Below are 22,814 nucleotides of genomic sequence, written 5' to 3'. Positions count from 1 at the left end.
CTCCAGTCCGGGCGACAGAGCGAGACTCGCTTCAAAAAAAAAAAAAAAAAAAGACAAGAAAATGGAGTCTCCCCTGGACCTCCACAAAGGACCTGGCTGGCCCTGCCAACACCTTAGTTTTAGCCCCATGAGACCCTATTCTGTCCTCTAGAATTCTAAAATAATGAATGTATGTTGTTTTAAGATACTAAGTCAGTTGGTGGTAATTTGTTCCACAGCAACAGGAAACTAATATAGCTATTGAGACCCAACACAGCTGGTACTTGGAGGCTGGACCATGTGGAACCACTCCACAGTGTTTCCTGAGCACCTGTGGTTTGTCACCCACACAGCCCCTGACCTCTGGAGGGGAACACACCAGACTATGGAACTGAATACGCCCTAGGTATGCATATCACCAGCGATGTAATATTCTGGGGCAAGAGGGCTGAGGGTGGATCCATTGGTTTAAAAAGGCCTCTGGAGAAGCCGGACCCCGGACCCCTGGTAGGGCCTTGAAAGATGGAGGGTTTGGATAAGGACAGGGAGGAGGGCAGGGAGAAGAAAGCATAATTGGAAGGGGCCAGCAGGATCCAAGTCAGGGAGGATCACTCAGTTATTCATTCATTATTCATTCATCAGCTCATTCAACACCTGTGCTCCGGGCTATGGGGCCAGGGTGAGGCAGGTGTCAGAACAGTGAGGTGAACAAGGAACAAGGTAAACCTAGTGATTGTTCTTTTTTTTTTTTGAGATGGAGTTTTGCTCTTGTTGCCCAGGCTGGAGTGCAATGGCACTATCTTGGCTCACTGCAACCTCTGCCTCCCAGGTTCAAGCAATTCTCCTGCCTCAGCCTCCGGAGTAGCTGGATTACAAGCATGCACCACCACACCCAGCTAATTTTGTAGTTTTAGTAGAGACAGGGTTTCACCATGTTGGTCAGGCTGGTCGCGAACTCCTGACCTCAGGTGATCCGCCCACCTCAGCCTCCCAAAGTGCTGGGATTACAGCCATGAGCCACTGCGCCCGGCTGTAGTGGTTGTTCTTATGAAATTTATACTCAGGAGTGGAAGACAACACGCCATTGCAATGAAACACAGCAAGCATTACAGCAGGAGAGGTTTAGCTTGTGAAGGGACACATCAGGGTGGACTTCCTGGAAGAAGTAGCCCTTTAGTTGATAACAAGATTAACTGAAGGTTTGTTTTATATCACTCCAGGCACTGCCGGGCTCTCTGCACTTAGTAGGTGCCGACTGAAGGAGACAGTGACTATTTTTGTTATTCCTGTCAGAGCCTTTTTTTTTTTTTTTTTTTGAGACAGAGTCTCGCTCTGTCGCCCAGGCTGGAGTGCAGTGGCATGATCTCCGCTCACTGCAAGCTCTGCTGCCTCCCGGGTTCACGCTATTCTCCTGCCTCAGCTTCCCTAGAAGCTGGGACTACAGGCGCCCACCACCACGCCTGGCTAATTTTTTTGTATTTTTAGTAGAGACGGGGTTTCACCGTGTTCACCAGGATGGTCTCGATCTCCTGACTTCGTGATTCGGCCACCTCAGCCTCCCAAAGTGCTGGGATTACAGGCGTGAGCCACCACGCCAGGCCTTTGTTTTTTTTTTTTTTTTTGAGACGGAGTTTTGCTCTGTCACCCAGGCTGGAGTGCAGTGACGCGATCTCTGCTCACTACAACCTCCACCTCCTGGGTTCAAGCAATTCTCCTGCCTCACCTCCCGAGTAACTGGGATTACAGACGTGTGCCACCACGCCTGGCTAACTTTTGTATTTTTAGTATAGATGGGGTTTCACCATGTTTGGCCAGGCTGGTCTCAAACTCCTGACCTCAAGTGATCCCTGCGCCTCGGTCTCCCAAAGTGGGAGTAATCCCAAAGCTGGGATTACAAGTGTGAGCCACCATGCCCGGCCCCAGTCCTTTCTGAACCTTACTACACTAAGGAGAAAGCCTCATGTGGGTGCTAGTACGTCTTTAACACCACTCTCATTCTTGCTCATCTCCTTTTTTAGCCCAGAGAGCAGGCCTCAGGTATGTTCACAGGTGCTAAAGTTTAAACACTGCTGCCTAGTTCCTTGCTTTTATTTGTTTTATTTGCCAAGTCCCTTGCTTTTATTTGTTTAATTACCTTCCTTTTGTGGCAAAGGGGTACTGACTTTTCTATTTCTGGAAGTAGACTACAATTTCTTTTTTAAACATAATGTATTTGTGCAATAGAACCAAGAGTGGGATTATCCCCCTTGTCCTGGAATTGACCACTGGGTCCAGGTCCTCTTTCGTGGTGGGGCCTGACTCTACTCCCTAATCAGGACTTCCACCAACAGCAGACCCCACCACCTCGCAGTCTCCACCCCACAACACACGGTCAGCACCGGGGCGGGGCGAGTAGGAACTGGGGTTAGAGGGAGAACACTTGGAGGCTCTGAGAGTCTGAGAGCTGGAAATGGGGCTATTTTGTTTAGAAGGTGGGTTACTATCTGCTCTCTCTCCTCAGTCAGGAGCCCCAGGGGTCAATCGGAGGTAACAGAATTTGTACCACAGGGGCCTGGAAATGATGAACTCTGCCCAGGAAGTTGAGGAGCACAGATGGAATCTGAAAATAGTGATGGTAAGACATAAGTTTCGAGTTTCCGTTTTTTGAGTAGAGGTCCCGCGGTAATCCAGCTCCCATGGTAAAATATTCAAATAAAAACATTATGTATATAGTAGACATGGAGCTGGAGGGTGCTGAGGTTTTTTGAAACTGATTAGAAGGGAAAACCAGAATGAACACAGCAAGAACAACATTCTGATAACAGCTATGATTGGAGGATAATGGGGAGAGAGGAGCCACGCCTCGGGTGCCAAAGTAAAAAGCTCCTGGTCTGGAGGGCGGGAAGTCAGGGAAGCCTTCCTGGAAGAGGTGATTCTGGACTGAAACCCAAAAGCGACTAGGAGGGTGTCCTAGGACTTCTCTCAGTGACTGGTGTGTATGATGCTGTGGATACAGAAGGGGCCCTTGAATGTTGATGGTGGGGGCTTAGGGCCTTCTCATTGGTCCAGGGTTGTATTGCTGGGGGCCACTTAGTTTGATTCTGATCATCTTGGGCAAGAAGGAGAAGCAGTGCAGACCTCCCACCGGTCACTCTGAATTACAGTCTGTTTCCCATGTAGGGTGTGAGTTACATGGGCAGTGAGCAGCTCCCTCCAGCTCAGGCCAAAGCCCAGCAGAGTGCCCGTTTTGCCGAATAAATGAATGCAGGAATAGATGGAAGGATAAAACGAGGCAGTTAAACAAAATACTGTGTGAGAAGTATCTGGCGCCAGGCGGACATTCAGTAAATATTAGTGTGCCCCTCCCTCTTCCTCTCGCCTCTCTCCTCTCTCTGCGCCGGGGTAGAATAGCATTTCCCCGGCTCTAAGGGATGCCACGGAGCCCAGACCTCCAGCCTGGGTCCAGGTCCTTGGACTCCTCCCACAGTGCTCCTCGAGGTGCCTCAGCTGCAGCTATGAAAGGTCATGTCCTCAGCGGGTCTGGACAGTGCTGGACTTTTGAGATGTGCCCCCACCCCAGGAGCCCTGGGCAAAGGAGCCCCTCTGGCCTGGCGTCCCCCCAAACACCACTCCATGACACCCTCAGGGTGGGAAGTCCCTGGGCCTCAAGAGCCGCATCCATTTGTATCCTTTCCTAGCACAGAGATCTACCCCAGTCCTTCTCCTGCTCCACTTCCCCCAAACGCCTTTATTCCACAGATCGGATTTGAATCTTCCGCCCCGGTAGCTGGCGGGGAGCCGCCCTCGCTGAAGGTCAGCCGTTCCCCGGTGCGTCCCCGCGCTGCCGCCGCCGTCAGCCCTCGCCCCGGCCGCCCGGCGCACTCACCTCTGTCGGGTCCTGGGTGCAGGAAGCGCGGCCGCGGCTCAGCTGGGCCCGCGGGAGGGAGTGGCAGCGGGGACGGCGCCTGCGGGGCGTGGCAGGACCGGCGCGGCGCTCGCTGTGCAGGGTCCTCGAGCGGGAGGCGGAGGCTCCGCTGCCCACCCGACCACGGGGACAGAGTCCAGGCCCCACCGGACACCAGGGCACCTGCACCCCCCACCGGCCTGGGGAGGGTGCGGCTCCCAGGACAGCTCCTAGGGTACCTCCCTCCCCCAGGGGCTCGCGGGGCCCAGGTTTCCCTCCCTGCGGCCAGGCTGGCTGGGTCCCTGCCCCTATCTATTTGTGGTCTCTGGGGGAGGGGAGATGGAGAGCAGGTAGATGGTTCTGCCTCTGCTCCCAGATGTGACACGATGAACCCAACTTCGTGGGGCTGGGCCAAAAGGCCCGAGCTTGGACAGGGGACATTTCTGCGCCTGACTTCGTGCTATGGACTCTGCCGGGTGGAGACCACTGTACCCCAAACACATGGAGAGATGACAGGCTTGCCCCGGGCCTGGGGTCTGTCAGTCCGCTGGCGGACTCTTTCTGCTCTCTCTGGAGAAGGGCAAGGAGGAAGGGTGGAAGGTGAGGGAGAAGCCGGGACAGAGTGTCCCAGCTTCCAGACAAGCCCGAGTAGCCATTCTCTGTGCCCTGTGCGGGAAGACCACGTCTCTCAACCTAGGCTCTTCCAGAGCTGGGTTTGGGGGCAGCTGAGTCTTGAAGAGGCTGGGTTGTTCTCCTCTGAGTCTGCCACTGGGCCTACCTCAGCAGACCTTTGTAATGGGATCCCTGTGACCATCCTGCACACCTGGTACCCCTCTCTCTGAGGCCTTTCCTGGGGCTGGCAGGGCAGAAATGAGAGGGAAATGGCCTAGGAGAGAGCCAGAGGCTGGCATAGCTGCATGCACCTTAGGACGGTCAGCTCTGCAAAGCCTCCAGCTTCCTTTCTCTTCTCGTTCCTTTTTCTCCTTTAGTTACTTCTGCTCAGTCATTCAGACTCTTTCCCCGCAGCCCATCCCTAAGAGGTGGTGCTCCCTGTGCCGAGCAGACCTGTGCTGGCTTGTGAAAGCACATCCGTGAATTTCCAGGAATTTTGCAAGCCCGTTGTTTCAGCACAGCCATCATTAACAATTAACCTACGTAAACCTACCATCAAGTAACTTACATGAAAAGCAAAGGGAACACTCAAGACTCCCCACTTGCTAATTATTTTACTTTTACCCATGCTTTCAGGTTACAACTACTGTATCTGTATGGTGGTGGTATCATATCATGAGGTACATCTCTTTCTGGTGAAGGAAATCCCAAAATATTTCACGCCAAAATATGGCTCCCTGGTATAATGAGTATTTTGAATTCAACACCCTTAGAGATCAATAAACTGGAAGAAACTTTCCCCCTATCTACAAAAAGAAAGGACAGAATGGCCAAGGGGAACAGTTGTTCTTGTTCTCACCCTGTTACCTCATCACTCTTTACAGCCAAGAAGACCAAGAATGTAACCACATCTGAACAGACCCCTTTTCAAGACAGTGACTGTTTCCAAGGATCATATAAATTCCAAATAATTTTACAAGTTACTGTCTGTTCCCCATCCAATCATTCTCCCTAGTAATCATGTACAGCCCCTCAATAGAATTCTTCTCCCTCTCCCATAACCTGTTGTGCCAGCACCCAAGCCCCCATTCTGTCTGTAACCTCAAGACAGTATATAAGTTTCTAGACTTCCCTGGAGGGGGTGCAGTCTTTATTCTGAAGGCTCTCGTGTATACCTGTTAAATTTGTATGCCTTTTCTCCTGTTAATCAATCTGCCTCATGTCAGTGATTTTTCAGGGAACGCTTAGGGGCCAAGAGCTTCCTTGGCCAGTTCCATGTTAAGTGATGCGTTCTGTGTTAAGTGATGTGTTCAGTGCTGGCAGCCTGACATTGGCCATGGTGAGAGTACTTATACCACAGAAACTGGTAAATGCTATAAACTTGGGCTTGATTCATGTTTTTTCATTGTCTAGTGTTTCTAGACTTAAGAATGATAGAGAAGATGTCTTGGGTGAATATTATGATATACAAATTATCTCAATTTTTAAAACATTGAGGCCGGGTGCAGTGGCTCACACCTGTACAATCTCAGCACTTTGGGAGGCTGGGGTGGGTGGATCATGAGGTCAGGAGTTCAAGACCAGCCTGGCCAAAATGGTGAAACCCTGTCTCTACTAAAAATAGAAAAATTAGCCTGGTGTAATGGCAGGCGCCTGTAATCCCAGCTACTAGGGAGGCTGAGGCAGAGAATTGCTTGAACCCGGGAGGCAGAGGTTGCAGTGAGCTGAGATTGTGCCACTGCACTCCAGCCTGGGCAACAGAGCGAGACTCCATCTCAAAAAAAAAAATTGAGATTTTTTTAATCTCAAAGATTGAAATCAGTTCCGTGTTAAGTGATGTGTTCAGTGCTGGCAGCTTGACATTGGCCATGGTGAGAGTACTTATACCACATAAACTGGTAAATGTTATAAACTTGGGCTTGATTTATGTTTTTTTGATTGTCTAGTGTCTCTGGACTTAATAATAATAGAGAAGACGTCTTGGGTGAATATTATGGTATGTAAATTATATCTCAATTTTTTAAAAAGTGTGTTGCATCTGTAGCCATTATAATGGGAATAGTACAAAAAACTGAGGAAATATTTTCAGCATTCAGAAACTACCACTTGATTAAACAGTTACTCATGTTTTCAGTGAAGTTCTGACATACATCTTTGACTTATTTCCCTTTCATCTTACATGTTAACATAAAAGAAATTACCAACCACGTTTGTGTTGGAGCTACGCTCATTTGTCAGTTGCAAGCATAGGTTGGCTACAAATACACCCGTCTGGCAAAAAATCAATGAGCTTTCTACAAGAATCAATTGGTTGTGTAGATTTTACAATAATTATTATTGTATGTTTTTTTATAAATTGTTACTGATAATAAAGAGTCAAACTCTGGCCAGGTGTGGTGGCTCACGCCTGTAATCCCGAAACTTTGGGAGGCCAAGGTCAAGGGATCACTTGAGGTCAGGAGTTTGAGACCAGCCTGGGCAACGTAGCAAGACCCTGTCTCTACAAAAAATAAAAAATTAGCCAGGTGTGGTGGCATGTACCTGTAGTCCCAGCTACTCAGGCGGCTGAGGCAGGAGGATCACTTGAGGTTGCAGTGAGCCGTAGTCATACTACTGCACTCCAGCCTGAGGGACAGCGGAACACCCTGTCTCAGAAGGAAAAAAAATATCCAGCTGCAACTTGGGTATTTCCCAGCCAAGAGGTCACACACCACACCAACGCAGAGGGTGGGGCCCTGTAACTCAGGAGGGGGCGTGATCTGGGGTGCTCTTTTAGCCACAGGGCCCCATGGTACTGCTGAAGGGGGCTGTGGCTTGGGATTGGCTGTGGAGGTGAGCAGGGTCTTAGCATTGAAAGCAGCTGATAGAGTAACAGGACACAGGGGAGAGTGAGGGGAAGGCCAGCATCCTCTGGATGCATATGGGGCAGGTGTGGGGAGGAGGGAATACAAACAGGCCTCGCTTTGGAGGGGGAGGATGGTGAGCTGTGTTGGGCATGTTGAATTTGAGGTGTGTTTGGGACATGCAAGTTGGAAATCCAGATCTGGACTTTTGGAGGAGAGGCAGGGGCTGGAGATACACGTTTGGACCTTCTGGGAATAGGTGGTAATTAAAGTCATGGGTATGCCTGGGCTTGATGAAGTATGATCAGGGGGCTGGGTGTGCCTTGAGGGGAGCCTGTAGAGAGGACCTAGTCTGCAAAGGGCTGGGTGTGTGTATAGAGCACCGTCGACATAAGTAACTCCATCTTAGAAAAAGACTCCATCTTACATTTAATATGGCACTTCGCCAACAGGGACCGCATGTTTTACCTGATCAATAAAGACTGCATCCAGCCAGATAAGGACATAACCAAGCACACTCCTCCACTATCAGTCCTCACCAGAAGACTCTGTGACCATAAAAGGAGCAAGACTTCAGCAGCTTGAAATGGCCATCTCAACTGACACCATCTTGCTGTCACTTGTGATAAGCACCCAGTATCTCCCACCTAAGGCTCTGCCCACATTAATGACTCTGCTATTAACAACAGCCAAGATGCAGAAAAAACCAAAGTGTCCATCAACAGATGAATGAAGAAAATATGGCATATATACACAACGGAGTACTAGTCAGCCATAAAAAAGAATGAGATGCTGTCATTTGCAACATGGATGGAACCGGAGCTCATTATGTTAAGTGAAATAAGCCAGGCACAGACAGAGAAACTTCACGTCCTTACTTATTTGAGGGCGCTGACAATGAAAACAACTGAACTCATGGAGATTGAGAGTAGAAGGATGGTTACCAGAGGCTGGGCAGGATAATGGGGTGGGAGGGGAGTGAGGATGGTTAATGGGAACAGACATATAGTTAGATAGAATAAGACCTAGTATTCATGCCTGTAATCCCAGCACTTTGGGAGGCCGAGGCGGGCGGATCACGAGGTCAGGAGATCGAGACCATCCTGGCTAACATGGTGAAACCCTGTCTCTACTAAAACTACAGAAAATTAGCCGGGCGAGTTGGCAGGCACCTGTAGTCCCAGCTACTCGGGAGGCTGAGGCAGGAGAATTGCTTGAACCCAGGAGGCGGAGCTTGCAGTGAGCTGAGATCCGGCCACTGCACTCCAGCCTGGGCGACAGAGCGAGACTCTGTCTCAAAAAAAAAAAGACCTAGTATTTGATAGCACAAGAGGATGACTACAGTAAAAAATAACTTACTGTACAATTAAAAATAACTAAAAGAGGCCGGGTGTGGTGGCTCACGCCTGTAATCTCAGAACTTTGGGAGGCCGATGTGGGCAGATCACCTGAAGTCAGGAGTTCGAGACCAGCCTGGCCAACATGGTGAAACCCCCTCTCTACTAAAAATACAAAAATTAGCCAGGCGTGGTGGTGCACACCTGTAATCCCAGCTACTCGGGAGGCTGAGGCAGGAGAGTTGCTTGAACCCAGGAGGCGGAGGATGCAGCGAGCTAAGACTACGCCACTGCACTCCAGCCTGTGCAACAAAAGCAAAACTCTGTCTCAAAAAAAAAAAAAAAAAAGAGAGAGAGAGAGAGAAAGAAAGAAAGAAACGAAAAGAAAGAAAAGAAAAGAAAAGAAAAGAAAAGAAAAAATAGCGTCAATAAAAGTCTGACCTTGTGGAAAGACACCAGTGGATGGAGCTGGTTATGCCTGACCTCCTGCTGCTCACAAGTGTGGCCAATGTGGAGGGGATGTTCTAAATAGGAAGGTCCCCTGAGTCAGGGCCTCCTGAGAAATGACAACTAGGGCCGATAAGTTGCCTCTGGATTAGTGACCTTGGCAGGAGCTCTCTTGTGGAACCAATGGGACCAAAAGCTGGCTGGAGTAGATGGAAGAGTAAGGGGAGAGCCCGAGGCAGCCAGACCAGTCGGTTGGAGGGTGTGACCTAGGGCAGAGACCACCGGCAGAGGGGAAGGGCCCAGATTCCCGCCCCACCCTCAGGTCCAGGATGTGACCTGTGAAATGTGGGATGTGAGGAAAGGAAGGGTCCAGCTCGAATCTCAGGCCCCTGAGGCTGCAGAGATGATCCTGGGAACAGTGAAACTGGGTTGATGAGGGCAGCAGTCCCAGCCTGAAGGTCAGGAGACGCTGGGCTGGAGGTCACCTCCACTAGCGCTCCCTGCATAGGGAGGGTGGGGTCAGGCCTGAAGGGGGAGTACAGGACAGGGGAGTGGTGGAGGCAGAATCCAGGGCTCTGCCCACAGTTCTGATGTCCCCAGGAGGGATGAATGAAGGGACGAAGGAGCGGGTAGCACAGAGCTGTCCCAGAGGGAGAGAGAAGCGTGCAGCAGAGGCTGAGGGTGCCAAGAAGTGCCTGGCCAGCTGTCAAATATTGCAGAGGCCACACAGGATGAAAACTGCGGGTGGCCGCCACTCAGTCTGGCCCAAAACAGCATGGATGGCAGTTTCTGCAGACTGGCCAGATACAAGGACAGATTGCAGAGCCTCGGGGAGAACGGGCAAGGAGGCAAGAGGAGAGAGCCAAAAAATAGGTTTGTAGGAAGGAAGGAGACACTGAGGCAGCAGCTAGACAGAAAAACATCAGAAGAACCTTGGTCAGGCGTGGTCATTTTCATGCCTCCTCCTTCCCTCTCTTCCTCCTCCCCACCATGCATCTGATTTCAGTATCTGCAGCCCCTAAGGTCCAAATTCCAGATCCAGTATTTACTGGTTGAGTAGCCTTGGGAAAATCATAAGGAGCCCCTTCAAGCTGAGGTCCTGTCACGACATGAGATGAACGCCATAGCAAAATGGGATTCTTCAATTATTTTTGAGATGAGGTCTTGCTCTGTCGCCCAGGCTGGGGTGCAGAGGCACAAGCCTGGCTCACTGCAGCCTCGACTGCCAGGGCTCGTGATCCTCCCACCTCAGCCTCCCTAGTGGCTAGGACTACAGGTGCGCACCACCACACCCTGCTATTTTATCTTATTATTATTTCTTTTTTTTTGAGACAGGGCCTCACTCTGTCTCCCAGGCTACAGTGCAGTGGCGCCATCACTGCTCACTGCAGGCTCGACATCCTTGGGCTTAAAGGATCCTCTGTCTTCAGCCTCCCAAGTAGCTGGGACTGCAGGTATATACCACCACGCCCGGCTAAATTTTGTCTTTTGTAGACAGTGTCTTGCTATGTTGCCCAGACTGGCCTCCAGCCCATCGCATTCCCCCTGCGGTGGTGGTGACCCATTAGAAAAACAAACAAAATAGGATTCAATTTATGCGAACTTACACACACCTGGGGAAGGGGGGAAAGCTGTCACATTACAGGAAATCTTTGTCCTTCACATTTGTCTCTGGTTGCACGTGTAAAAGCTTCCCCCGCCTAGTGGCAAGGAAAGTGGTGGATTTCAACTGTGGAGGAAGGGTCCCCAGGGTGCAGAGGGAGGGGCACAGGGAGCCGCAAGTCCCCAGAGGCCCACCCGATGCTAACAATGTCCAGTGAGGAAAGCCAGAAGGCACTTCGGTTCCATTCCATTTTATTACAATCCTGTCCTTGAGTTCCAGAACGAACGGCTATTTAATACACAACCCCAAACACTCCTAAAATGGATCTTGTTAACATTCAAAAGTCTCCCATTTCTTTCTCAGTATATTAAATCAAAAGGGAAAAAAATCTTAAAAAAAAAAAAAAATCAATAGGTTTAGTTCACCCCAGGAAAAGCACCTTCACAACAGGAAACTAAATTGTCAGGATATCTGACCAAAGACACAAAGCAGCAGGTGAGATTCCTGACAGAAGAGAGGGACTCCCAATGGAGCATAAATAGACCCCCCCAAAGTATACATATTTCACATGAGTGTGTACATATATATGTCATATATTAAAAAAAAAATTGGTTTCTATACCCAAAAAGTTATTCAGAAATAAATCAACACCCCATCTGAGACCGGGAAAGTCGGGTGCCGTAGCCAGGTTATACATCATGCTTGCACCTCGCTCTGTGCGGGTGACCCCTCGGTGCACTGTGCACACTGGCCTGGAGGGGGCTGGATGGGGACCTCTGTCCTGCCCCCCAATCCCCAGGCCTGGCAGATCCAGTGTTTGCAGAAAAGTGAGCCAGGGAAATTTAGGAAGGCAGGTAGCTGTGTGGTCCCCAAACCCCGCGGTGCAGCTCAGGAGCCAGCTGGAGGCTGGGGGCAAATGGCCAAGGCCACCACCAGCTGCCCTGCAGGCTGCCCTGGGTCCTGGGGTAAAGGGAAGTGCTTGGGAACCCAGGAATGGAACAGCAGCACTCTCACTTTTTACCAGCAGGCCTGACTCTGGGGTCTGCCCAAGGCCCTGGAGACCTCAGTATCACCAGTGTGGGCTTCTCCTGGGATCCAACGGCCTTTGGGAGAGGCAGTGGGCTTTTCCACCCGCCAGGCCTGAGCCTCGTGAGCCTGTTGTGTGAGTGTGTGTGCTTAATGGAGCTCAACACACTGCAAATGAGTGTTCTACTGGGACATACTGGAGACGCGTCTGCTTTGGGGGAAGTCAGTTTGTCATTGCATCCTAATTGGTCCCCATGCTGACGTGGATTTGTTCCAAAGATATCAGCTGCTGGAAGAGGCAGACACAGAAGACACGTTACACACCTGGAAGCGTAATCCTCTCGGGACTTGGCACAGTGTTTCCATTCACAGAACAAACAGCAGAAATGCATGGGAACCCCTTTCCTCATTCCAAACCCTTTCCTGACACTGCAGGCAAGCAGGAGAAAAGGCCGTGAGAGTCAGAAGGCGTGTCAGTAGTTTTCAGGTTTGCAAGCTCAACCACGAGACAGTCACACGCAGCCGTACTCATACCACACGGTCTGCGGGTCCCCGCCTGGCTCCGGGGAGGCGGGAGTGCTCTTGGAGATGCTCCCTCGACTGCAGTCCTCAGGGACCCGGCCAGGGTGGGGAGCCAAATCAGAAGACCGACCTGGGCTCTTGGCCAGGAGCCCCTCGCTGCAGCCTTGCCCGGGGACCCCGTCTCCCTCTGAGAGGCTGAGCCCCGCCCGGACGGGGGCAATGGTGGCCACCTCCCCCGAGTGTGGGGGCGCCTTGGGCTTGGTCCTGGCAGCCGGGGCTGCAGCAGGTGAGAAGTGTGGGAGCTGGGAGTTGCTGCCACTGCCAGCAACAGCAGTACCAGCACCTGCAGCGGCAATGGCGGGGGCTGTGGCAGACTGATGCAGGGGGGCCAGCCTTTCCTCCTTTGGGGGAGCCAGGGAGAAGCGCCTCGTGTCCAGTGGCCGGCTGCGGGGACCTGGGCCCTGACAGGAGCTGCCAGCCTTTCCCACAAGTGGGGTCCGCTCCCGGGCCAAGCTGTGGGAGCTGGGGGGTGCTGGGCTTTGCAGGGTGTGGCTACCTGTCTCTCTGTCCCCTAAGGCCTCAGGAGTCCCCAGCTTCTGAGGGGACTCCTGTTTGCAGGCCTCTGGCCCGCTGGCCCGGAGAAGGTCAGCTGAGGCCAGGCTGAAGGCCCGGCTCAGGGAGGCACTGCGGCTGGCAGGTGCGTGGGAAGCTGGGGGCACCGGAGCCTGCCGGGGTCTGCCCAGAGACAGGCTCTGGGGAGGCTGGGCCTGTCTCGGGGCCACGCTGGATGGGGCCACGCTGGGTGGGGCCTCGGCCTCAGTCAGTCTGAAGTTTGGCTTTACATACTGTCCAGGCTTCAGCGGCCTCCCCTCCGAAGTGGGGGTGGCCATCTTGACGGTGGGGGCCACAAAGCTGGTGGGCATCTTGGTCCCTTCTTTCTTGGCAGGTGGTCCTGGTTGGCCTCCGATGGCTGGGGGATCGCTGGCCTTTCGAAAGTAGTCACTCAGCAGGTCATCCTGGCAACTGGGAGTGTCCTATGGATAAGAGAGTGAAGGGTGGAGGTGGGCATGAGGGTTGGGCGAGTCCTCAAAGCCTCCTGCACCCAGGACGCCCCCTGAGCAGCCCACATGGCTGGGACTGCAGTTCCTGCCTGCCTTTTCCGAGGCACATGTGCCACCCCCGCCACACACACCAGCCCTGGGCAGGACGGTGAGGGTGGATGAGGCAGCATGGGACCACCAGGAAAGAACTCCAGATTCCCCCAGGCAGCCCCCTAACTTTACACAAATAAGGAAACAGACCCAGAGAGGGAAATGACTTCCTACAAAGTGAGTTAGTTTCCCAGAAACCCTGACTGCAGCCGACCACTTCGGTCTGTCTGGTTTCTACCAAGCACAGCAGGAACTAGAACCCTGGCGGGTGTGAGCAGGGCCTTGCTTCCCCGGTCACCCAGGGACATCATAAGGACTTCACCTTGCGCCACCGAGAGCAAGAGGAACAAGAGCAGCTCCTGCAACACCGGAACCTTCACTGCCACTCAGACCTCTCTCTGGGCCTGAGAAAGGGAAGAGAGAGGCAGAATGGAGGTGGGAGGGGGTGGGGGACAGAGAGGTACAAATGGAGTCTGTAAGTGTCCAGAAGGGGGAATGGTGGGGCTGCACAGGGAAATGAAGACACTGGGACGGCCCAGCCGCCACTCTGTTCCTGCTAAGCTGCCGCCCAGGCTGTGCTTCCCCTGCCCAGGGAGCAGGTGTCCTTTGCCACCACCCTGGGAATAGGCAGAGCCATGGAGGCAAGGGTCTATGGCCCCGCTCAGGGAACTGCAGCCTTCTGCAAGCACAGCTTCTCCTGAGGTTGACATGGATGAAGACGAAGAGAGGTGACTTCATGGGGGATGAGAGGCCGGCGGGTGTTAGCCTGAAGGTGGGTTGGTAGCTCGGGAGCCATCTGCACCTGCCAGCAACTCCTGTCCCACAGAAACATCTGCACATGGTGCCACTGGACAGAGATGCATCTGCTGTTTTATGCTAGTTTGATGCTACACGTCTTGGGTGAGCGTCCAGTAAGACCTGTGATATCCACAGGTACCTTTCATCACCTGGGGGCCATGTGCTGTTCTAGGAACCACATGTATAATTGCAAAGACACTCATTTAGTTCTCAAAATGACCTTGCAAGGTTGTTGAAAGGCTGTGTGAAGGTAAAGAAGCAGGTCATGGAGGTTTGGCAGGTCACGCGTCCAGAGAGGCAGACCCAGACGAAAGCCTGCGGCTGCCTGGCTCAGAGCTGCTTTCCGCTCCACCAGGCTCCTCCCTGCACACCTCAGAGCCGTTGATACCCACCCTCCCTGGCCACACAGGGAGCCCCATCTTGCGACACTCCCTCCCTGCATCATCGACACCCGGATAGCGGGGGCGCGCTGGGCATATGCTGTCATTTCCCTGGGATGGGAAGCCCCTGTGTACATTAGGGGCTTTGTGTGTCGGGGGTACCAGGAGGGAAGTCAGGTGTGTCGGGGATAGGGGGTTCAATATCCCAGGCAGAGAGAGGGGGCTGGCTCGCTGCATGCCAGGCATCCGCTTTCAGCAGAAACTGCTACAGCCAGACTGTTTTGGTCTCATTTAAGCTAAAAATGGAAAGGTAACAGTACAGGGAATAGGAAATGGGGACTGGGAGGACGAGTCTGAACTGAGCAGGGAGGGGCCCCACTCCTCGATCAGGCCCTGCCTGCCAACATCTCCAACGGGAAAGGAAACCATCATAAGGAGCATATAACAAAAGAAGACTGAGAAGGAAAGCCTTCCAGCCGCAGGCCCCAGTTTCTGGAGTGTTCTCGTTCAGTCCATTAGACCAGCAGCTTTTTTTTTTTTTTTGAGACAGGGTCTCACTGTGTTGCCCAGGCTGGAGTACAGTGGCACAATCTCGGTTCACTGCAACCTGAGCCTCCCAGGTTCAAGAGATTCTCCTGCCTCAACCTCCCGAGTAGCTGGGATCACAGGCGCCTGCCACCATGACCCAGTTAATTTTTGTATCTTTAGTAGAGATGGGGTTTCACTATGTTGGCCAGGCTGGTCTCGAATGCCTGACCTCAAGTGATCCGCCCGCCTCAGCCGCCCAAAGTGCTGGGATGACAGGCGTGAGCCACCGCTTGGCCTAGACCAGTGGTTCTTAAACTATGGTGCCCACCCAGCCGCAAGACCATTATCTAGAATTTATAAAGATGCAAATTGTCAGCAAGCCCAACCTCAGACCCACTGATTCAGAAACTCAGGGAATGGGTTCTGTGGTCTAGCAAGGCCCCCAGACGATTCAAAGGCACGCCTGAGTTTGAGAACCACAACATTAGACCGCTAACGTCTTGAGCGCAGGCGCTCCTTTGCTTTTCTCAGCTTGGCTTTTCCAGCTCCTTGTACAGAGTAAGTGCTTGGGAGACAGAAATATTTAAGTGAAGGAAGGCCAGGGCCATGTTTCATATTTCTCTTGTGTCAACTGCAAAGCCGGGCACGGCGCATGCAGGCAAAGAAAACCTGCTGATGAACTGGTTTGCTTTGTTTTTCAAGAGCAGGCACCAGGCATACTGCTTAACGTAAGATAGTAGGTGCTCAATAAATATCTACCAAACACATACTTGCTTTTCTGTGTCACTGTGTCCTAGTAATGCAGGTCACAGGGTTTACCAGAGAGCTAAACAAAGTCCAAATGTGTTTCTCTAAGGGGAATGAGATGGAAAGACTGAAAAAGACTGAAGTTTTAAGAATCCTCAAAAGGGCTCAATTGCAGTCAGTGAACTGCACTCACTCAGTAACCCAACAGCTCACGCGACGAAATTCAGAGGGAGCACTTGAAAGATGTATGTGCAGCTTCAAAAAAGCTAAATGAAGACCTACAGAGGCAGCAGGAGGATGTCAACAGGCAGTGTTCAGGGTGAGGAGCTGCAGAGCTGGGGCCAAATCCAGCTAGCTGCCTGTTTTTGTACATCCTGTAAGGTGAGAATAGTTGCTACATTTTTTTTTTTATTTTATTTTTTCTTGAGACAGAGTCTCACTCTGTCGCCGAAGCTGGAGTGCAGTGGTGCAATCTCAGCTCACTGCAACCTCCGCCTCCCGGGTTCAAATGATTCTCCTGCCTCATTCTCCCGAGTAGTTGGGATTAAAGGCACCTGCCACAATGCCCGGCTAATTTTTGTATTTTTTGTAGACACGGGTGTCTCTACAACTCTGCTTATTTGTAGAGCTGGGTATATTTTTTGTAGAGATGGTGGCCAGGCTGGTCTCAAACTCCTGGACTCACGTGATCTGCCCACCTTGGCCTCCCAAAGGCTGGGATTACAGGTGTGAGCCACTGTACCCCACCAGTTGCTACATTTTTAATTGGTCAAAAACAAATTTTGTAAAAATGTATTTCACAACATGTGGAAATCATATGAAATTCAAATGTCAGTGTCCATAATTAAAGCTTTATTGGATGTCATCCATGTCCATCCATTGACATAGGATCCAGTGTTTGCTTTCTCGAATGGGCAGAGTTGAGCAGCTACAACAGAGACTGTGAGGCCCAGAAAGCCTAAAATCATTCCTCTCTGGTCCTTTCAAGTTAAGTTTGCCAGCCCCTGCTGGAGAAAATGCAGGGTAAGCGAGGACTCAGAGCTCTGCCATGAAACCCAGTATGAGAACCTAGCCCTGCAAGTCAGGTGCTGGCCACGCACCCTTGGTGCCGGCCACAAGCTCTGCCGGCTCACCTCCCAGACCCAGGGAAGAGCAGCCTCCGAGGTCAGGGGCTGGAGGCTGGCTTGCGGTGACTTGCCAGCTAGTGCAACAGAAAACGAAACAGTCTTGTTTAGTCAACCTCTCACGTCCAAGCCAGCTCTGTGCCTAGGCCTTGCCACCCCCACCCCATCCCTTTCTGCAGCTATGATCCTGAGCCAGGAAGAGACAGCAAGGGAAGAGAGACGGGCCAAGTCTGTGTCTGGGTCACTCACGTGGGTGGGGGAGCTGCGGTTGCTCTCCTCCAGGAACTCCTCCAAGGTGACCATCTCACTGCTGGGGGAGGCTGAGCAGGGCCGCACTCCGACGTGGGGAGGAGCTGTGCCCCTCTTCTGGGCACCCTCCTGTGGGAGGGGCCCGTTCCGGGGCAAGGGGTACTCGTGGCGGCCAAGGGCATTGCGTCCTGGTGTGCTGGCTTCCCGGGGCAGAGTGGCCAGGTCTCTGCTGGGGATCAGGTCTTCGCTGCTGAAGCTCTCGGACCGGCCATGGAGCTGCTCGGAGGAGCCTGGGTGTCCAGGCAGGAGACAGAGGACCCTCATCAGTCTCGGCAGCCCTCTGATGGCTTCTACAGGTTTCGTGCTGCCTTTGGCCCACTCCAAACTATCAGAGAGAAACCCCTGCCCAAAATCCCAGGGCTTACTCCCACCAGGCTGAAAGTCTATTGAATCTTTAGGACTCCTTTTGAATGTCACTTTGCCTTTAAAAACAAAATACCTTGAGATAAAAGTGGAAAGCTTCTGCTAAAGTTTCAGTTATTACTGGCTATGAGGCGTTGCCCTTGTTAGCACTCGCTCATTCATGTATTCAAAGCTTATTCACCTGCTCCATGCTAGGGGCTAAATGTACAGGGAAAGTTCATGAAGACAGACCACATTCTGTGCCTAACACAAACTATACATGTTCCAAGAATCAAAATCCTCCAGATTTGTTCTGTGGCCACAGCAGAACGGAACTAGTGTTACTCTCCCCATTCTACAGATGAAGTAACTGAGACTCGAGACCTGTGACACGCCTGCATCTCAGTGCTGCTCGGGGGAGAAGGGAGCTGAACCCCAACCCATTCGAACTCCCAGTCTATGCCCGAAACTGTAGAGTGTGGCCTCTGATTGTGTCAGAATGCATTTGAAACCCCTAGTCATGTATTTTAAAAATTATAATAATATGAGCCCAGAGCCAAACCACCAATACACTTTTATCCCCCCTCCTAAAATAGGGTCTCGCTTCTGTTTTCCAGGCTGGAATGCAGTAGTACAATCACAGCCTACTACAGCCTTGACCTCCCAGGCTCGAGCGATCCTCCCACCTCAGCCTCCTGAGTAGCTGGGACCACAGGCATGCGCCACCACGCCTGGCTCATCTTTTGCTTTTTGTACAGATGGGGTTTTGCCATGTTTCCCAGGCTGGTTTCTAACTCTGGCCCAAGCGATCCACCTGCTTGGGCCTCCCAAAGTGCTGATTATAGGCATGAGCCACTGTGCCTGCCCTGAATCAATTTTTAAAAGTACACAGAAGCAGAAGACTTACCTTTTAGGTTAAGAGGTGAGCTGTTGCTGGATGTGTTTCTACTGCTCTCTAAGCTACTTGGCCGCGACACTGAAAGGAAATGGCAGTGTTAAAATTAAAAAGCCAATGAGCAGGTATATCCCAGATTAGCCATCTGAGAAAAGCTATGCACTAAAACAATCCTGTGCCAAAGCTAAGCCCAGTGCCCTCAGGAAGGAGGAACTCTGGGACTCCCTCTGCGCTCCAGTGAGGAAGCCTCGCATCCCCAACAGTGCTGGGCACAGAACAAATAGCCACCAACAGATGACAACTCTGCTTTTCTACGTTTAGGAGGCCTGAGGCTGCAGCTTCACACAACTGTACAAAGGAAATCTCACACAGAATGCCAGCATAGAGGACAGACAAAACAAGGCTGCTCCGGGTGAACCAGAGGTTGAGGTGGGGGTAGGGGGGTCCTCCTCTATTACCGCACAGAGCTTTCTGGAACACATGTGGACAGCCTCAGCCGAGGCCATGGGAAGAAAGCCGAGGGCTGTTCAGGGCCATGTGAGTGCACGTGTAAGTGCGTGTACCTGTAACCAGTGAGGTGTCACGTCAGGAGACCGCAGGGAGCAGGTGCCAGGGGCCTGGGAAGGAAGGGGGCACTCCCTTCTCCTGGATATTTGCTCTTCTTCAGTTTCTTTGTGTCATTTGCCTTAAATTTACATCTGCCCCAAAGGAAAAAAATCAAGGCTTATGGTGCTGAGGGCACCTGCCCACCTGCTCTCCTGGCCACAGTGGGTGCTTGTCTGAGTGTGGCTCTGCCATGCCACCCCACTGCAGACTTTGGGGAAGGCTGGCACCATTCCCTACAGAGGGCAGGCCATCCCTTTCAGGGCCCGCAGGCCTCTCCTGGGTCCCTCCTCCAGCGGCCCTATCTCGAGAGCGAACATGCCCATGCGGCTGTGCTATGAACCCCCGTGGCAGGGCTGGCGTTACAGTTGTCCTGCAACCCCCAGCACCCAGCAGGCGCTGAGCTGAGCCACCTCAGGAGCCTGCAGAGACACCTGGGGTTCCTCTGCTTGCTAGGCCACCAACGCAAGTTCATTCAGGTTTCCTGGGTCCACAGGGCACCTGGTTCCAAGGGCTGAGAACAGCAGATGTCCAGAAAACACCCGCTAGCAAACATGTTTGAAACTGAGCCAAAAACATACTTGGTGATAGCGAATAGCCTAAAAACAGAATCGGTCCCCTCCCTGAGCAGTGAAAATGTGAAATAAACAAATGCACATCTCTCTTTAAAAAAGAAGTAAATTTCAGTACAAGGAAACTGTGATAGCAATCAACGGCCCGAAAGCACCATTGTTTATTCAAGTACTGCAACGCAAATCCTTTTCCCTTCTTTTTCCTAAGAGAAGCTAGAGGAAACAGAACATTTATGAAAAAAGCTCCTATGGTTAGCTGACTGATCACACATCTGGCTGATCAGGGAGATGCCCCCAGCACACCAGGTAGATTTCTCCTGTTGCATTAGCCTCCACTCAGCGTCAAGATGTAAGACTCCCGTTCATTCAGTTGTTTCATTACAGTTCTTTACTCAAGTAGAAGACTGTAAGAATGTCAACATCAAGGCGGGGCGCGGTGGCTCAAGCCTGTAATCCCAGCACTTTGGGAGGCCGAGATGGGCGGATCACGAGGTCAGGAGATCGAGACCATCCTGGCTAACCCGGTGAAACCCCGTCTCTACTAAAAAATACAAAAAAACCAGCCGGGCGAGGTGGTGGGCGCCTGTAGTCCCAGCTACTCAGGAGGCTGAGCCAGGAGAATGGCGTGAACCCGGGAGGCGGAGCTTGCAGTGAGCTGAGATCCGGCCACTGCACTCCAGCCTGGGCGACAGAGCGAGACTCCGTCTCAAAAAAAAAAAAAAAAAAAAAAAAAAAAAAAAGGAATGTCAACATCATCAAGCTATTTAGACCATGGATAGAGGTAGGAGGTGATGCCAGCTCCTACACTTACCAAGCCTTTCAGAAGTAAACTGAAATCGATGTAAACTTCTAAGGGTCTTTTTAGGATTATTTTCTCACACTTCTAGGGTTGCTTTTCAAAAATTAAAGCAAAGCAGCTTTTAATTTCTGAGAAGGCAGGTACTGTTTACTGCCTCCTTCTGCAGAAATTTATAACATGCCCGAACCAAATGACAAGTGCTTCTAACAATTTCCAAGACTAAATACACCTCAGAGCTACTGTGGGCAACTGCAGCCAAGTCAGGACAGTAAGGGACCTTCTTGAAATGAATGCTCCCCACCTGAGCCACTGGAACTTCCTGGCCAACCTGGAAGGGTGCTTGAAGGCATGAAGAGGAAAGGCCAGTGCTTCCAGAACTGTGATGCTTGGGAGGCAGCAAATTCCCCACCACTGGAGGTATGTAAGTAGAAGCTACATGCTCAGCACCCTGAGGAGGGGAAGGAAGAATGGGTCTCCCATTCCCACCTTCATTTGGTGTTGGACTCCCCTACAGGACTCAGCTTAAAGGATAGGTACCGTGGATAAAAACCAGTCTGGAAACCCAGACGCAGCACCCTCCCTACTCACCGTACTGCCTGTGGTTGGGGACCTCAAACTCCAGGGATGGCTCGCAGAGGTTGTCATCTGAGTTATAGGCTAAGGTGAAAATGAGGCTGGTGAGTCACGGTTACGGAACATCCCTCATCCACAGGGAACCCTGCCACCTCGCCTGGCACCTGGATCCCAGCAGCTCCAGCTCTTGGGATGACGGCGTGGTGTGCAGATGCTGCCTTTGGGACCTGCCTCTCCTACCCCTCCACTATTTCTCCTGCTGGGCAACGCTGACACTCCCGATTCCCATCCCCTTTAAATCACTCTTCCACCTCTGCTGTGACTGGGATGTGTGGACCAAAGGCGTGTTCTGGCCTAAGGATGATATAAAAAGAGCTGAATATTGAGTATCCTGGGGGACCCCTTCCAGCCTCAGAGGCCAGCCCTGAGAGCAATGCACTTTCAGCAGTCAAGCTATCTTCAGATGGCAGGAAGGAAGAAGGAAGAAAAAGAGGCAAAATCAGAATCTACCCCTTGAGGGGAGAGGCTGAATTCCTGGGGACTAAACATTGCACCAATAGCTCCTGACCAGAAACAGACCTGGAAACCATGGGCCATCAAGCATTCGGCCTTTCCCTGAGAACTGGAAAACGTCTCACGCCTCAATCCTGCTAGTTTCTAGCTGACAGCAGACCCTGGATCCCCTCCAAATTGACAACAGGGTCTCCATTTTGGAGATGGTGACACGCCCACCTGCAATGGATATCTGGAGTCTGAGTGTCCCTTGAGGTCAGGACCCTGTCTCTGTTGCTTTGTTTTGTTGATCAGACTCAAGGTTCCGCATGCCCATGGCTTCAAGAATCAGGTGGGTGGGTTTATTTATGCAAATTAACCCCTTCTTGCTCTCTCAGACTTCCAACACCCCAGAGGCAATCACTTTCAACTCCTTCATCTGTTTCTCTGGATATTTCCCTGTCTCTTAAATTATAAGGGGAATGCCCTTTTCAGTTTTAAGCATTATCTCTTCCTTTCTCTTTGCATATTTTAAATTCCCAAATGCTCCTCCCTTCCCTATTGCTTTTTTTATAGCATCCTGTTCTTGTTTCTTGGGTGCAATCATTTCTCTTATCTCCGATTTGAGTGTCACCTGGTAAGATCTGACTGAGCCATTCTGCTGGGACTCTCTCATTACTTTGAGTAATGAGATTACTCAAAGAATATTTTAATCTCATGCCTAAAGAGGTGAATTCGTGGCACCCTGGAGACAGGGAGTTCGTAAATCCTTCACTGAACCCATTTGATTTTAATACAGAACACCTGCCTCAACTGTGTCAGTGAACTTCCAGTTCAGAGACTCTATCCTTTCTTGGCCCGGTGTAGTGGCTCAACACCTGTAATCTCAGCACTTTAGGGGGCCAAGGCAAGAGCATTGCTTGAGGCCAGGAGGTTGAGACCAGCCTGGGCAACATGATGATACCACATCTCTACAAAAAATTTAAACTATACACACACACACACACACATTTAAAATATATAATTTATCTTCTCTTAAGAAAAAAATTCCAAACTTTTACCAAGGTAGGGCAATGGCAGTTGCCTGGTTTTAGCCCAAACTCTGGTTCTCAGCCCACCTTCCCTTCCCTTCTGGAGCTATTTGGTGCCTTCACATCCTGAATGCTGGTGGTGGCAGTGGGTTCTGAGGCCCCATTGCAATTAGGCCTCTGGAGGGTTTCCTGCCCAAAGTCCTTGGCTGGTAAACACA

General features: G+C 51.5%; 2 protein-coding genes and 1 long non-coding RNA gene across 3 annotated transcripts in view; 1 reads left to right on the top strand and 2 right to left on the bottom strand.

Annotated features, from left to right (window-relative positions):
* GPR68 (G protein-coupled receptor 68) overlaps positions 1-3,972 on the bottom strand; it is a 32,103-nt gene extending 28,131 nt beyond the window's left edge. The window contains exon 1 of the mRNA XM_033191585.1: positions 3,845-3,972. The gene's annotated coding sequence lies outside the window, so the exon portion shown is untranslated. The remainder of the gene's footprint in view (positions 1-3,844) is intronic.
* Positions 3,973-7,172: 3,200 nt separating this feature from the next.
* Positions 7,173-8,122, top strand: LOC117071138. The gene is made up of 2 exons (XR_004432151.1): positions 7,173-7,306; positions 7,770-8,122. It is a non-coding gene; the product is annotated as an uncharacterized LOC117071138 (long non-coding RNA).
* A 2,816-nt stretch (positions 8,123-10,938) lies between these two features.
* The window catches only part of CCDC88C (coiled-coil domain containing 88C), a 147,368-nt gene continuing 135,492 nt past the window's right edge, over positions 10,939-22,814 (bottom strand). The window contains 4 exon segments of the mRNA XM_033191576.1: positions 10,939-13,286; positions 17,230-17,519; positions 18,539-18,607; positions 21,089-21,157. Of these exon segments, the coding sequence (XP_033047467.1) occupies positions 12,243-13,286; positions 17,230-17,519; positions 18,539-18,607; positions 21,089-21,157 (1,472 nt within the window). The 3' untranslated portion in view covers positions 10,939-12,242.

The sequence above is a fragment of the Trachypithecus francoisi genome, unplaced genomic scaffold (assembly GCF_009764315.1).
Source record: "Trachypithecus francoisi isolate TF-2019V2 unplaced genomic scaffold, Tfra_2.0 Lachesis_group3, whole genome shotgun sequence".
NCBI lineage: Eukaryota > Metazoa > Chordata > Mammalia > Primates > Cercopithecidae > Trachypithecus > Trachypithecus francoisi.
Note: the sequence above shows the minus strand (reverse complement) of the source record. Positions and strands in the feature narration are given on the sequence as shown.